Below are 14093 nucleotides of genomic sequence, written 5' to 3'. Positions count from 1 at the left end.
CAGGACAACAATAAAAAGAGAATGAGAAGATATGATCCTTGAAACTATTTTCCTTCTCTATTACTTCAGGCAGATCTGGCTCAATTAAAATATTCTTAAAAGGAAACTATCACATTACAACTAGATTAGGATGGATGAAATGACTTGTAAGTAATTGTTTGCTTACATAAGAAACATGCCATTCATTTTTGGACTGTGTTGGAGACCACCTGAGTGAACCTCAGGAGCTCAACAAAAGCCAGTGAGAACCTGTACCTTCCAGGATTTACTAAGTGGAGTGTTTCTGTGCAGTGCTGGCCGAGAGGCTCTTAAAGGGCTGTTAGGGTTTATAATGCCAAGAATACACAAGCACGTGAACAAGTACCAATTATGTGCTAATCAATGAAGCCCATATTAAGCACACTGAAAACCTGTTCATTGTGCAGTAGCCCATTAACCATAATGTACATGTCTGGAGGAGACGCTAGGGAACTTCCTAGAGACAGCAAATTCCCAAAATTCACAAATAAACTTCTTCCTTTCTTCTCATCTCTCTTGGGTGGTTACCATAAAAATAAACAACTTAAAAAATAGCTTGATTTAGTATAAAATCAAGACTACTTAAAAAATAGATATATTAGTCATTTATTCTATTAAGAATTCAAGAGTTACTCCCTTTCTCAAAATAACAGTCATACAAGTCCATAATCCCTTAAGGTAAGATAAACTTCAGGATCCAAATTACTTACTTATTTACTTAATTTACAGATTTCAGAAAGGTAACATGGTAAATATACGATACGTTATGCAACATCCCCAGCAAGGTCTGAGGCAATACCCTATAATGAAACATATTAATATTTCTACAGTGAAATACATGAAGATTCACATAAGTAGTATAAATAAAGATTATAAATAGCCTTAAATCATTTCAAGTCAGGTTTGGCTGCCAAATGAATTCAGGTCATGGGAGGCTTTGCCATCGCATAACTATTAAAAAAAAGGTTTGTGGTTTTTCTGAGAGTTTTTGTATTGTAATATGGAATTACAGATTAGGAATTGTGAGCCTGTGTCTCCAGTAGCCCTCTCTATTTCTTTATTTCTTTTTACTTTTATAGTAAAAGGATAAATCAATTGGTTTTAGTCTCCCAAGCCCAGGGTAGTTTTATTCTTATTTGGTTATGACGTTCTTCACAAAGCCCCAGACTTTTCAAAGTAAATCAGAACAGAAACAATAGAAGGAGCTACTGCCTCTTGGGGGTTCGGTAGTGGTTGCCGGGAGCAGGCTCTTTCCTCAAAGCTCTGCCTGAAAAACAAGCTGCCTTTTTAAATGTGGCACAGGGCCACAGAAGGAGAGAAGTGATCTCGCAGAATTTATAGATGGGGAAAAGCACTGCCAGAAATCATGCCTCTAGATAGTGGAGCGGGACCCATAAATACTGAAGGCTCGAGGAGTGTCTGGACAGAGCCCTGCTGAGGATTCTTGCAACCAAGCGCTGCTGCTGCCATTCCTCAAAACTCAGACCTCAGAGACAAGCAGGGTGCCCAGAGCTGCATGGAAACAACAGCATTTGATATAGAAAGATCATAAAGTGATGAAATCGATGTAATCAGGCTACTTAGAACTCCCTGCTAGGACTGGAGCAAATCTTAGCAGATTCAACCCATCCTTTCATCTTTTCAAGGTAGATAAATGGAGGACAGGGCCATTAACTAGAGGTTGTAGTGAATGGAAAGAGAGAAAGAGATGAATGGGGAACTTTTAGAGAAGCTTTTAAAAGCCAGACACTGTCACTCAGAGGGGATGTTACATGTTACTGTAGGCTAAGGCATTCAACAAAGGGACTTGCCTCATTCTATATAGTGAAAAATGTGATGAGCAACATGAAGATATTGGTATAATAAGCAGTTCTGGCAATTATCTATATTTTTTTCCCCCAGAGAGATTTTTAAGGACAGTACTACTCACTACAGAGAAAAGGCTCATTGTATCCACAAGCACTGAGAAACACAGTAAAAGCTTATTTGCCACCGGGCAATTCTTCTTCTAAGTAATTCTGCCACAAGCCAAGTCATGGACCATTATTATACAGATGACCAATATTTTGATAGTTGCACAAACTTCTTCTCAAATATTTCACTGGAGGCAGCTGTGCATGTTTATTTTCCAGTAACAACAATGATGTAGAACAATGATTATACTATACTTAGGTTTTTATTTCCTTCATTACTAAATCTTCCAGAAAAATCCTAAGGGCGTTAGCTCTCTCAGCCCATGGCATCAAAACAACCTACCATAAGTAGAGCAAAATCTTTGTAATACGGCCAGTCTAGAAGTACTACCTAATGCACGGGACCTAAATTGTGACTGCCGGTTTTAAGCAGATAATGCTGTAATTTCCAGGATAACCAGTTTTATATATTTCTTAGTTTTCATGTTTGTTTTATTCCTCTCCTAGTAGAAGAACCTAAACTTGGTAAGATTTTATGTACCTGTTCATACTATTTTGTAATGTGGCACAGCTGTATAAATCTGTTTCATTAGTTTATAAATTTTGTAAAAACTGTAAGCAAGTTTGTCCTTTAGCAGTGAGTTAGCTTCTTGCCTGGTTTACCCTTTGAAGCCAGTTGTTTTGGTTACTTATTACCTTCATGTACCTCAGGTATCCACAGAGTACTTGGATACTGTTCTTGGCTGAGCACCAGTCTCCCTGGCTCCTCTGAGGCATTCTAGTAGCTGCTGTCCCCACATCTAACCCTGCCCACACATCCTGCCATGCAGCACTGCTTCAGGCTCTCATAAAATACAGGCTCAATTCGCCTGGCCTGTGCCTGCACAGAGACAGCAGCCCATGCCTTGATGAAGTTCAGAGACTGTAGCCAAAGGGGAAGCAGTCTGATTTGTGGGTAAGAGGCAGGGAAGGAAAAAATGGTTACTGTATCGGATAATGCTTTGTGGCAGCCCAGGCGGGACACATCCTGGGGCTTCTCAGTCCCAAATGACAGGGATGGGAATTGTGACTGAAAGGAGCCCACAGATATTACTTTAATTAAGAATAGTTCCATTCCACACAAGAGGAAATTCTCAAATTACTCTTGGATCTGTCAAGAGCAAGTGAATTCAATTTTGGTAAAATATGATGACCGAAGTTGAGATAAATCATTATTTTATTAATAGAAATTGTCGGTTTAGAGAAATCAACATGTCCAAAATCTTCAGCTGCCCCCAAAGATCAATTAAGCAATTATTTGAATATGAAAATCCAGAATTTATGTCTATAAATCTGTTTTGCCCACCAAAAAAATACCTTTGGGGGGAATTAAGCATATTTTTAAATGAAGAAATATATTTCAAGGATAGTGTTGCAAAAAGGGCCATTATATGAAAGTAGAATTTCCATTTTAAGCATCTACTAAAAATTGATATTAAGGATTAAGAGAGGTCAGATAAAGTAACAGTAAAAAAATCCTCACAAATATTCTATATTTATGCTATACATAGGCTAAAAACACGCTACCTTGAATGAAACTCAAAAAACCTCTCTCATAAAATATAGAAAAAGAGCCAGGTTTGAAAAGCAACTCCTCTTCCCCTTATGCTTTATATTTATTTTTAAAATGAGGCTACTAGTAATAATTTTTGTTTTGACTGACTTTATTAGTAAACAGGCTATTAGATCTGCAAGCCTTTCCTTCTGAATAAATGTGACAGTATGTGATTTATTGTACTTAATATTTTGCTCCTTAGTCACTTCCTTGGCTGAAATTCCCAAACCTCATTAGGTGACTTCTTTCGGTTTACGGCAGACGGACAATGACCACAGGATATAAAATGAACAGCTGTCCTCCTCCCCTTTGTACCTTTCTCCCTTTCATTCCTATTCCCCATTCCCTCACTTCCAAAATATTTGTATTTTTTCCTTTTTCCTGCCACTCCTATAAGAGAGAAAGAGACAAATTCCCTCCTGGTTTATGGAATGCCATGCCATTTCCAACCAATTTCAGGTGCCCAGCCCTTTGCAAGTTCCCTCCCAAGTCCACAACATAGAGGTTTCATCAGATCTTATGTTGAGAAAAACACAAGGAAGACAAATGCAAAATGTGTCAGGCTTTGCCAGGTTCCCTGCTGAGCAGCCCTCCTTCCCTGGGGTGGAGGCCATAAACCAAGCCCTGGTGCTCAGGCTTGGCTCATTTTCTAGGAGGACTGATCTCCACCTTTGGCAGCAGGTGCTAAATAACGTCCCTCTCCACCCCCAGCAATCTGGAGACTCAGCATTACCACCCTTGTTGCAGTTCGGGCTTTGACCTTGGTCTCAAGGTCTTAGAATGGCCACTGCCTTATCTCCCTGAAGGGAGCCATCGCTCTAACCTTGCTTGTGATGCTGAGTCTCTGGGGCAGTACCACACCTGCTCTTGTCAGTCTCCCTCCCAAATGATAAAGTCCTGCCTTTGGATCTCCCTCTTTCCTGGACTTTCCAACAGGCTTCCCTCTCACCCTCCTCTGTGGCCTGCACCCCTCCGTTTCTTCTCCCACATGGACTTCCCCTCCCCCACCTCCACCTATTTGATAATAAACTCCTGGAAGGCTGGGCAGTTTCTTAGATTTTGCTTTCCCTACAGTGGATGTATTCACATCCTAAAGATCTGTGATAAAAGAATCCTTGATCAACAGTCCTTGATTGATAAGAAAGGGAAAACTGCTGGCTCAGACCAGGTTTTAATATTGCCCATGGATTTCATTCAGCAGGCCCCCTTGCCTCAGCAGTCAAGAAGGGTCTAGTATTGAGCACCAACGTGGAACCTCACTAAATCTCTTTCCTAACCTAAGAATAGAATTCAATTCAGTTCATATTTATTTAGTTCTAGTCGTGAGTAAAATTCTGCCCTAAATACAAAGAGGGATCCTTGTACCTTCCTTAGTCCTCACGGAACATTTAAGCTATAAAGGGTGAAAGTGGATGTGCATGAATGGCCAGAGTATATAAATCAATGCAGAGTGAAGTAGGCATCACAAAATAAATACAGAGGAAGTAGGGATTCAGAGATAGGAGGACGTGGCAATGAGATGAGTTTTCATGGAGGAAAGACCATTTAATCTATATCAACGATCAATTTCTTCTCATCCTATTGTTCACCCTTTTATCCCTTCTACTAGAACAGCCTTCAATAAATATTAGTGAAACATATTTATGAATGAATTACTAACATTTATTTTTAAGCCTCATCAAGATGAGTGACAATGAAATAAATATTTCAAAAGAGAAAGGGTACAGTATCTTTCAAACTGTATTTTAATTCACGTAAAGACAACTCTTTAGTTATCAGTTTCAATAATGCAAAGACATAATTAATCTCAACAATCTTTGCCAGAACCTTACACTTAGTAGCATCTTACACTATTTCAGAATATTCCCCTTTATTATGTAAGACAGGACTTAAGAACTTGGGGTGAGGTGGATTTGAAAAATATATAAAGTTCATATAAACTGGTCTTTTAAATATACATTCCCTAAAAAGGTCAACTCCAGGATGAAGAAGAAGGATAACCTGAATTAAAATCAGTTCCAAACTTTAATTATTAAATAGATAACCCAGAAGTGTTCCATATATAAATATTTCAATTTTTGTGTTAATATAGATTCCTGAAGATCTAAAAATCAAGTAATAAACAAGTCTTATTTTAATATCTTTTATATCCAAGAATCTTAAACTCAAATAAAACATGTATTTAACCTTAAAAGCACATGTGTTAAGCTAATTTTACCATTAAAATTTTCTAAACTTCTGTTTTTATTTATGTATGTTTTGAGCTCAAGTCACCAGAGATTTTTTTAGCCTCATACTCAGAGATTCCCGTGTTTTCAAAAGAGTTTTTCATGACTTCATAATAAATTCCCCAAGGTCTTACTTACTTACCAAGGAAAGTGACTCTTAAAAAAAAAAGAGAGTCTGATTTAGAAATATATCTCAGGATATTCACAACAATTCCTACCAAGATATGAGGGCTCAATTTCTCCTCCTTCTGAATTAGCTGTTCCAGGAGTTGAGGGACAGTTTCTCTACTGAATCAAGTTCTAAGTAATTAAGATGTTTGTGAATCAGGCTTGAGGGAAAAACTTCCCTCATGCTAAATGCAATATAATACCTCTTATAAGTGGCATTTTATTCATTACATCTATTTGAGAAAGATCTCTTTTCTTTTACAAAGCAATCTTCCAATTCAGCAATGAATACCTCTAACTTTGTAATTTTCTAGTTTTTATTTTTCAAAATACAAAATGAGTAGCTCTCATTTATCTCAGAGACTCGGTAGCATGTACAGCACAAAGGAGAATAATTCAGGCCTAAGAACATTTTCATATCTTAATCTGTAAATATAAAACATTTATGATATAATGCCTTTCCTCTGCTTGAGGTGATAAAAAACAAACAAAAAAGCAGTGAAAACAAACAAACAAACAAACAAAACCACACAGGACTTCCCTAGCGGTCCAGTGGTTAAGACTCCATGCTTCCAATGCAGGGGGCCCAGGTTCGATTCCTGATCAGGGAACTAAGATCCCAAATACTGCAACTAAGGGTGTGCACCACAACTACTGAGCCTGCGCACTCTAGAGCCCGTGCGCCACGACTAGAGAAGCCCACGTACCTCAACGAAGACCCAGCGCAGCCAAAATAAATAAATAAAAAACACACGCACACATACCCACAAAACCCAAAATCTTTAGGATATTTATAAGTAAAACCAAAGAAAAAAGATACTAACTCTATAAATTATGAACAAATAAAAGATTCTAGGTAGTTCAATAATAGCAAACTGATAAACACATGGATATGTATTTTCATCTACTGGCTTCACTAAAAGCATAGTTTACTGGTGATTCTCTGTTTCCTTCTGGGTCATCTTTTCCATTGACTGAGGTCCTCAGATCACCTCCCCCAAATTTCTTGGCGTGAAATGTCTGCATCATACCAATTTAGCACTTGGCTACATAATATTACAGATGTCTCTGTAATAGTTACTTGTCATTCAGGCAAGAAATATTTATGAGCATCTACTAATTTTGAGTCCCTAGGCTAGGGGCTGAGAATAGCATGATGGACAAGACAGATTTACCTCCCATAGCAAACTGTTCTTCATAATGTATGTTTTTAAATGCTTTACTTTCAATCCCCATTTAGCCAATGGATTCTATTAATCTGAAAAAAAGAGCTGGGCTAAACTGAACAAGCATATTACGTGGCAATTTCTTGTTGAGTGAATCAATGCAGATTTACATTAAGGAAGGGACAAATCCATTCTTAACACAACTGATCTTTCTTAAGGAAGATCACACACACATTGAGAATTAATTTCATTATATTTCTTTATTGCTCAAGAGAGAAAGAGGTCCTTTTCCGACCTCTATTTCCTTCTTAAAACTCCCAGCTGATGCAGATTAGCTCTTCAGATGGACACAAATGTTGTGACATTTCTCACAGCCACCCCAGGCGGTCCTCCTGCTCTAGGAGAGCACTCACGTTCCCAGCCTTGCTTATGTCACTCTACCTCCTCAACTGGAAAAACTTTGTCCTTTCCACTGACTCATGCTGTTGACTTTCAGGGATTCTCCTCTCTAAGAAGCCTTCTTGAATTGCTCTACTCTGCAGGACCTAACACCACAGGGACGTGTACACACGTCCATCTATGTTTATAACAGTCTGGCAATTCTCTAGACGTTTCATGCTCCATATGCATCCAGAGCCTTCTACCATACCACTAAACACTGTAAAAATGTTGTTTTCTCACTTTTTTGTCTTTCCATAGTTAACGTTGGCTCAGAAAAGCCTAAGAAGACAACAAATAGTCAGTGAAATTTTGTTAGGTGAATAATGGATCCAAAGCACTACCAGCACTTCCCTTGGACCGAGATCCCTGCCTGGGAAAACAGAGTTTGGAGGCATCTGTAAAATAGTGGTTTACAAGGGCATCTTCTCAAACTTTTCTTCCTGTCCCAGAGGAAATCTAAAGGAAATGGGTAAGTGCCCCTAAGCTTACAACCATAAATTCCACAACTTGAATTTAATGAATCAAGTGAGGATTGTAGCAGATCGATGCCTCAGCACAGAAATGGATATGAGATCTTTCACTGGAATGGAAAAATGAAAAGTTGTTCTAAGAATATTTTAGGACATCTTTCAAGATGATTTAGCTGTTGATAACCTGGTACATTTCAACTTGCAGAACTGTGTTTTCAGGATGCTTTAACTTTAAAATTCATTGGGTTAAGATAGTCTGTATATTTATATGTGTGTGTGTGTGTGTGTGTGTGTGTGTGTGTGTGTATTTAGAAAGAGTTGGGATAGCATTGGTGCTAAACATTGGCATGATGGAGTTTATTTGAGACACTCCTTAGTAATTCAAGACATTTCTATATGGACTATCTCGGATAACGCTTGTGATGAAATTAAAATGTTTATAAGAGCAATATAAAAATATCAAGGCAATAATTTATTCAATTGTGGTTATATAGCCATAATTATGAACATACTTATCATTGAGGCCATAAATAATGACAGAATCCCCTAGAAAATGGTCTGTATTACATCTGAATCATCATGATATACAATGACCATTTCACATCCCAGAGGACTCCTTAAGGAGTGACTCTAAATCTGACTGACCATATTTAACCACACTATTTGAATAGATTTGGAAAGTTCCACAAGGCACAAATAAATATAAATGTTGAACTGTCTATACACAGCGTTTTTTTTTATAACACACTTAATATAATTTTTGAAGAGAATATAAGTTCATTGGCTACTTGGCTGCGATCGCTACTTTGGTTATTATGGGGCTTGTAAAGCTCAGGATGAATATACACAATTATGACGCTTCTGGAATTTGTGTATGTGCCCCAGTCTAGTCCTCACACCATACACACAAATAGAAGAATACTACTCCAAGCATTCATCATGAGATACACAAAACCATTTCTGGGAAGTTCTGCCCGCTATGCCTATTTACCATACAACACCATACAGCTAATGGTTTGCCACTACATTGTTTCTCAGCCACTTTAATACTTCTTAGTTCCCAAGAATTTTTATTCTCAAAATGCAGTAAGCAAATTCCCCAATGAAGTCGCTAGGCAGTAAATTATAATTTAACTAAATATTTTGTTTTATTCCCAAACAATGACATGTTAAAATTTCACTTTTTATTCTAAACCTCCCACTCAAAAAAGATTTCTAAGTGTATTTTTTAGTTATAAACTTGACATAGCTATCTATCTATCCATCCATCCATCTTTTTGCAACTCCCTGATTCAGTTACTCTTCCAGTCTTCTAACCTGGTATTCAAATCCATGCTTTGTATTAATACAAGCAACTCTCTGGCTCACTGAGCTGCAGCCCTCTGGCTTGTGGGGAAATCAAGGATTCTTGCTAAGTCACATTTTTGGGTCTAGTCTCAAGCCTTTGGGCATGGTGCTTGCTCTGGGTTTTGGGTCTCAGGCACCAAACCTTACATTCTCTGATAAACACACCTTCTTGGTCCTCTTTCATCAGCTCTATTGTTGATGGTAGGGTGCTATTGAAAGGTGAGGAAATGAATCTATGCCAGCTCCACAGTATACTCTTTACTATTTACAAAAATAGATTTTTTTTTTTCCTTTAAGGAAGGATAATTTAATTGGTGCTGGATCTCTGCTACCATGACTAAAATTTAAATATAGTAGAATTGTGAGGCATATATTTTAAAGAGGATTCTCTTGTGTTCTTTAATTGCATAAAGATATTATCTGAAGTTAATATTCAAATAAATACTCAGAATACAGATAAATAAAAAATCTAGCTTATATTTTATATTAATAGCATAATGAATTTAAACACATTTGTTCTGGTTAAGAACCTCTAAGTTACACTAGCCCGTCATGTTAGAGTTTTAAAAATGTTTTTGTAGCACCACAACTTTTTAAAAATGAGCTTTTTTTCTGATTATAGAAGTGTTACACGCTCATTATAGAAAATTTAGGATACACTTGTTAATAGATCAAAATTTAGGATACACTTGTTAAGAGATCAAAGAAAATCGTCTTTACCAAAAAACGCATTATTTTGTTTTTGCCAATGCTTTTCTTATGACCACATATGGACTTCTGAATAGTTTGTAAATTGTTATAGGTAATGCTATCAATGTTAGAAGAAGAGTCCAAACCGTAGTCAGGTAGGTTCGCATTTTTACTTACAGAAGCTGAAAGGAGGCAACCTGAGGAAAAAGTGACAACTACAATACATGACTTGAAGAAAATTGTTCTTAGGCACAATCAACCACAGTGGGCTGTGAGAGCACTGATTTTCAGTTAGGACTAGAAGGCTAGTGAGGGAAACAGTCCTTTCGCTAACGGGGGATGCCCAAAGATATGAGGGTGAAGACAGTGGAAAGTGGAGGATGCTGTCTCAGAGGCATGGCTGCTAGCAGTCCTCATGTCATGGGGAGAGGCCAGGAAGTTTCCATGTTATGAGACCAAGACCAATAAACTAGCCCCCATCTAGATGGCAACATCTTTCTTTACCTAGAACATTCCCTTTGGAAACTTGTGTTATTTATTAATATACACTTTTGAAAATTCAAATGGAAAATAATATAATAGACAGCAAAACTATAAACACTTGATCAAAAGATACCTGATTTTACTGAATGCTTTGGGTAGAAATTTTTAGCTCTAATACAAAGGCACTTAAAAGAAATACTGCCAGATACAGTCATTTAAAAATTATCTGTGTCTGAATTAAACATAGATTATTTATGTCAAGCATGAAGCCTTAATTGGTTTCTCTGAACCACCAATGATTATCTTTTTCACTGCCATTCAGTAAGAATGCAGGAAATTTAACAGATTTCAATCTTAATCTGAGGAAAACATTACTAGTAAGGTAATTCTGTATAATATAAAAACCCAATACATTCAAAATCCACATGTAAATACCTTTAAGATGGTTCAGATTATTTGGATTATTTTTAAATACCACTTGCTGCCAGAGAGAAGTGAGGACAGGATGTAGCATTTACAATTTTTTTATTTCACTTCAAAAATGTTTTAAATTATTTACTGCAGTGTTAAGACTTACTCTCCTCTAAATCTAAAAGTATTTGGCACCATAATCCTGCTTATACACTATGATTAAACAAACACTTCCAAGTTAAATTGCTTGACTGCTAAAAAACTTACCAATGGAAAACTGGAGGACAGAAGCTGTTGTTGTATTAAGGCCTGTGGTAATCTAGAAAAAGGAATATAACAAAATAAGACAAGATAGAAAGAGAGGAGGAGAAAGAGCAGAAGATTCTGGAGGAGGGAGAGTGTAAAAGATAGAAAGGAACCATAAACAGAGGTTACGTTTATCCAGCGGTTAGCTTACTTCTATCGACATGTCAGAACACAGACGTATTTCTCTGTGAGATCCTCACTTAGGCACTGCTGGTACATTTCTCAGGGTCCTATCGAAAACTCTTTTTAGTATAATTTACCAGGCACATAACACAGTCCCCTCCAGTCACCCCACCACCTCCCCTCTGTCCTCGTCAACAGACCTGGGGCCCAAGAGAATATCATAAAAAGTGACCGAACAAAAATTGGGACCAAAATTAAGAGCAAATGAAAAGAGTAAGAACGTTTTGAAAAATAAATAGAATTACAACAGGTAGAAGGTGCAGGATATCTTTGGGGGAAGATGAAAATGTTGTAAAACTGATTGTGGTAATAGCTGCATAATTTTGTGAATAAAGTAAAAACCTTGAACTGTATACTTTAAATGAATGAATTGTAGAATATGAGGATTATTTCTCAATAAAACTGTTACTTCCCCAAAAAGTAATCAAATTATGGGCCTAGAAATACTCTTCCAACACATTTTTATTATTTTCCCTTAGTTTCATGAAGAAGAATGCCTAAATAGTTTTCCCCCTTTTAAAAAAAGGAATGGTACCTTATCTAATTTTAAATAAATTAAAATTTTAAAATATATTAATTAATTCTTTTGTTCATTCATTCATTCATTCTATGGAGTAGTGACTTTGACCCATACCAGCCTAAGTAAGATGGGAAGTAAGGTTCTCATTTTCAATGACTCGTTTGTTGGGTTTCTGACCCCATAAGGTAAGGTATGGGATGCCTCCCATGACTGCACCTCATAAAACAAAAAGTGTATAACTGTGTTTTCAACATGGCAGAAGAAGTAGACTTCTTAAATGTCAAAATAACATCCTTAGACTTGTCCCTGCACTGTGTTAGCCCCCATGTGATGGAGCCCACAATGCAGAAGAGTCAAGAGATACCCACTTCAGGAATCGCCATGGGAATTCGTGGACAAACAGTGAGCCAGCCTCTTGAAGTGCTAGAATTCAGCTGAGATGTGAATATCAAAAAGTTGAATTGCACTTCCCATTTCTACAGCACAATTTGGAAACATGACTGAGCATGTGTTTTAAATATGTGGCTTTAAAGTTCATGAAGAAGCAGAAAAGGTAGTAGAGGGGAGGGCAAGACAGCCCATTTTGTAAGTTGTCTAGATATCAGTATAGGTATCAGCTCCTAATTGATTTTAACCATAGCAAAAATCACTGGTGTCAGGATGTCAGGTAAAATTCTTTATTTAAATCTCTCATTATCACAGAATATTTAAGAGAAAGCTGGCCCACCATGCTCGGAACTGTTTCCTACTTCCTTCCTCTCACCAGAGTCATTAGGGAAAAATGCACTAATAGTATTTTCTCTAACAAAAACACTAGCTCCTTTTCAAGATTCCTTCAGAAAAGGTTAGCAGACATTTGGTGCTGTCCAAAATGACCAAAAGACATTTGGTCCACTACAAAAAGTCCTTGATATTTGGTCCTGTCCAAAGCAATTTGATGTGGACCAAACAAGCTCATGGATGTTTTGGATAGATCAAACTTCAAGGACCCTTTGGTGTGGACCAAATGTCTTATGAACCAAATGTCTCACGGATGTTTTAGACAGAACCAAATGTCCTGCGAGGTTAAAAGAAATCTGGTTTTTTTTCCCTCATAACTTTTAAAGTAAGTTCAACTTCTTATCCTCATGGGTGTTCCACTTGGAAATTTTGATCTTAAAGTCCAAAGAGGCACATGGAAATTTTAAAAATTTTTCATAAAATTGAATGAATGCTCTTTTCCCCCTCTGATTTTATGTAACTGAGTAGATTCCCAGATGAGTTATGAAACACTCCTGAATATGAGTTCTTTGAAACAATGGTATGGTATTATATAAGTTAAAAGCACCATGGCTATTGTTATTGCTAGTGCATTAAACAGACCAGAGAGTCTTTGATACTTATGCTGGGGGTGTAATAAATGATGCTTGTGTCACCTGGGTGATCAAGTTTCACAGCCATGACCTCTGCTAGCAAACAGTAAATCACTTGAAATAGTGCCAAATTTCAATTACATGTGCTAACTGAGGGTGACCCTAGACTTCGATTAGTCATTGATTCCACACTTTTTTCTTCACTGGGGAAGCTAAGGACTGTTGACTCCCATTCTTTTACCTTTACCCATTTAGTTTATTAGTAACATTGTCAGCTACGAGAAAGAACAGGAAAGATGAAGAGAAAAAAAACAATGAAGCATTGCCTATAAAACCTATTCACCTATATTCACATTTGAGTATTATAAATTATTTATTATTCTTGAGTTCAAATATATGATTTTAGTCTGCAAAGTTATTAAGTCTTTACATGGGACATTCTGAAAACTAAAGGACCTCTTAAAGAGATTTTGATAAATATTACAGCGACTATGAATGTCTGAGAGAGAACTTTTTCCCTACCAAATCTCACTGCTCTTAAATTATCAAATAAACTCCAAATTATAGAAAATTAATATGCTGACTAAATGAATCTGAATAATTCACTGCAGGCTGAGGCTGTTCATTCTACGCTTCTTCGCTGCAAATTTTTACTGAGTTTAATCCTGTTTTAGCCCAAACTCCTCCTTGTAACTAAAATGCATTTCCAAATATGAGAGAATAATTGAGCAAATATTTTATTTTTAAAAAATGAAGAGTAACATGACTACTTTTGTTTTAAGCTCTGAGAGAGCACATTTTCT

The 14093-nt window shown here is 36.9% G+C and overlaps 1 protein-coding gene across 2 annotated transcripts in view; it reads right to left on the bottom strand.

The window, feature by feature from the left end:
* Positions 1–14093, bottom strand: part of RELN (reelin) — a 522720-nt gene that overhangs the window by 239941 nt on the left and 268686 nt on the right. For both annotated transcript variants that reach the window (XM_065883760.1, XM_065883761.1), the window contains exon 8: positions 11197–11248. In XM_065883760.1, coding sequence (XP_065739832.1) covers positions 11197–11248 — 52 coding nt within the window. The remainder of the gene's footprint in view (positions 1–11196; positions 11249–14093) is intronic.

The sequence above is a fragment of the Phocoena phocoena genome, chromosome 9, assembly GCF_963924675.1.
Source record: "Phocoena phocoena chromosome 9, mPhoPho1.1, whole genome shotgun sequence".
Taxonomy (NCBI): Eukaryota; Metazoa; Chordata; class Mammalia; order Artiodactyla; family Phocoenidae; genus Phocoena; species Phocoena phocoena.
This window is presented reverse-complemented; position numbering and strand designations above follow the sequence as displayed.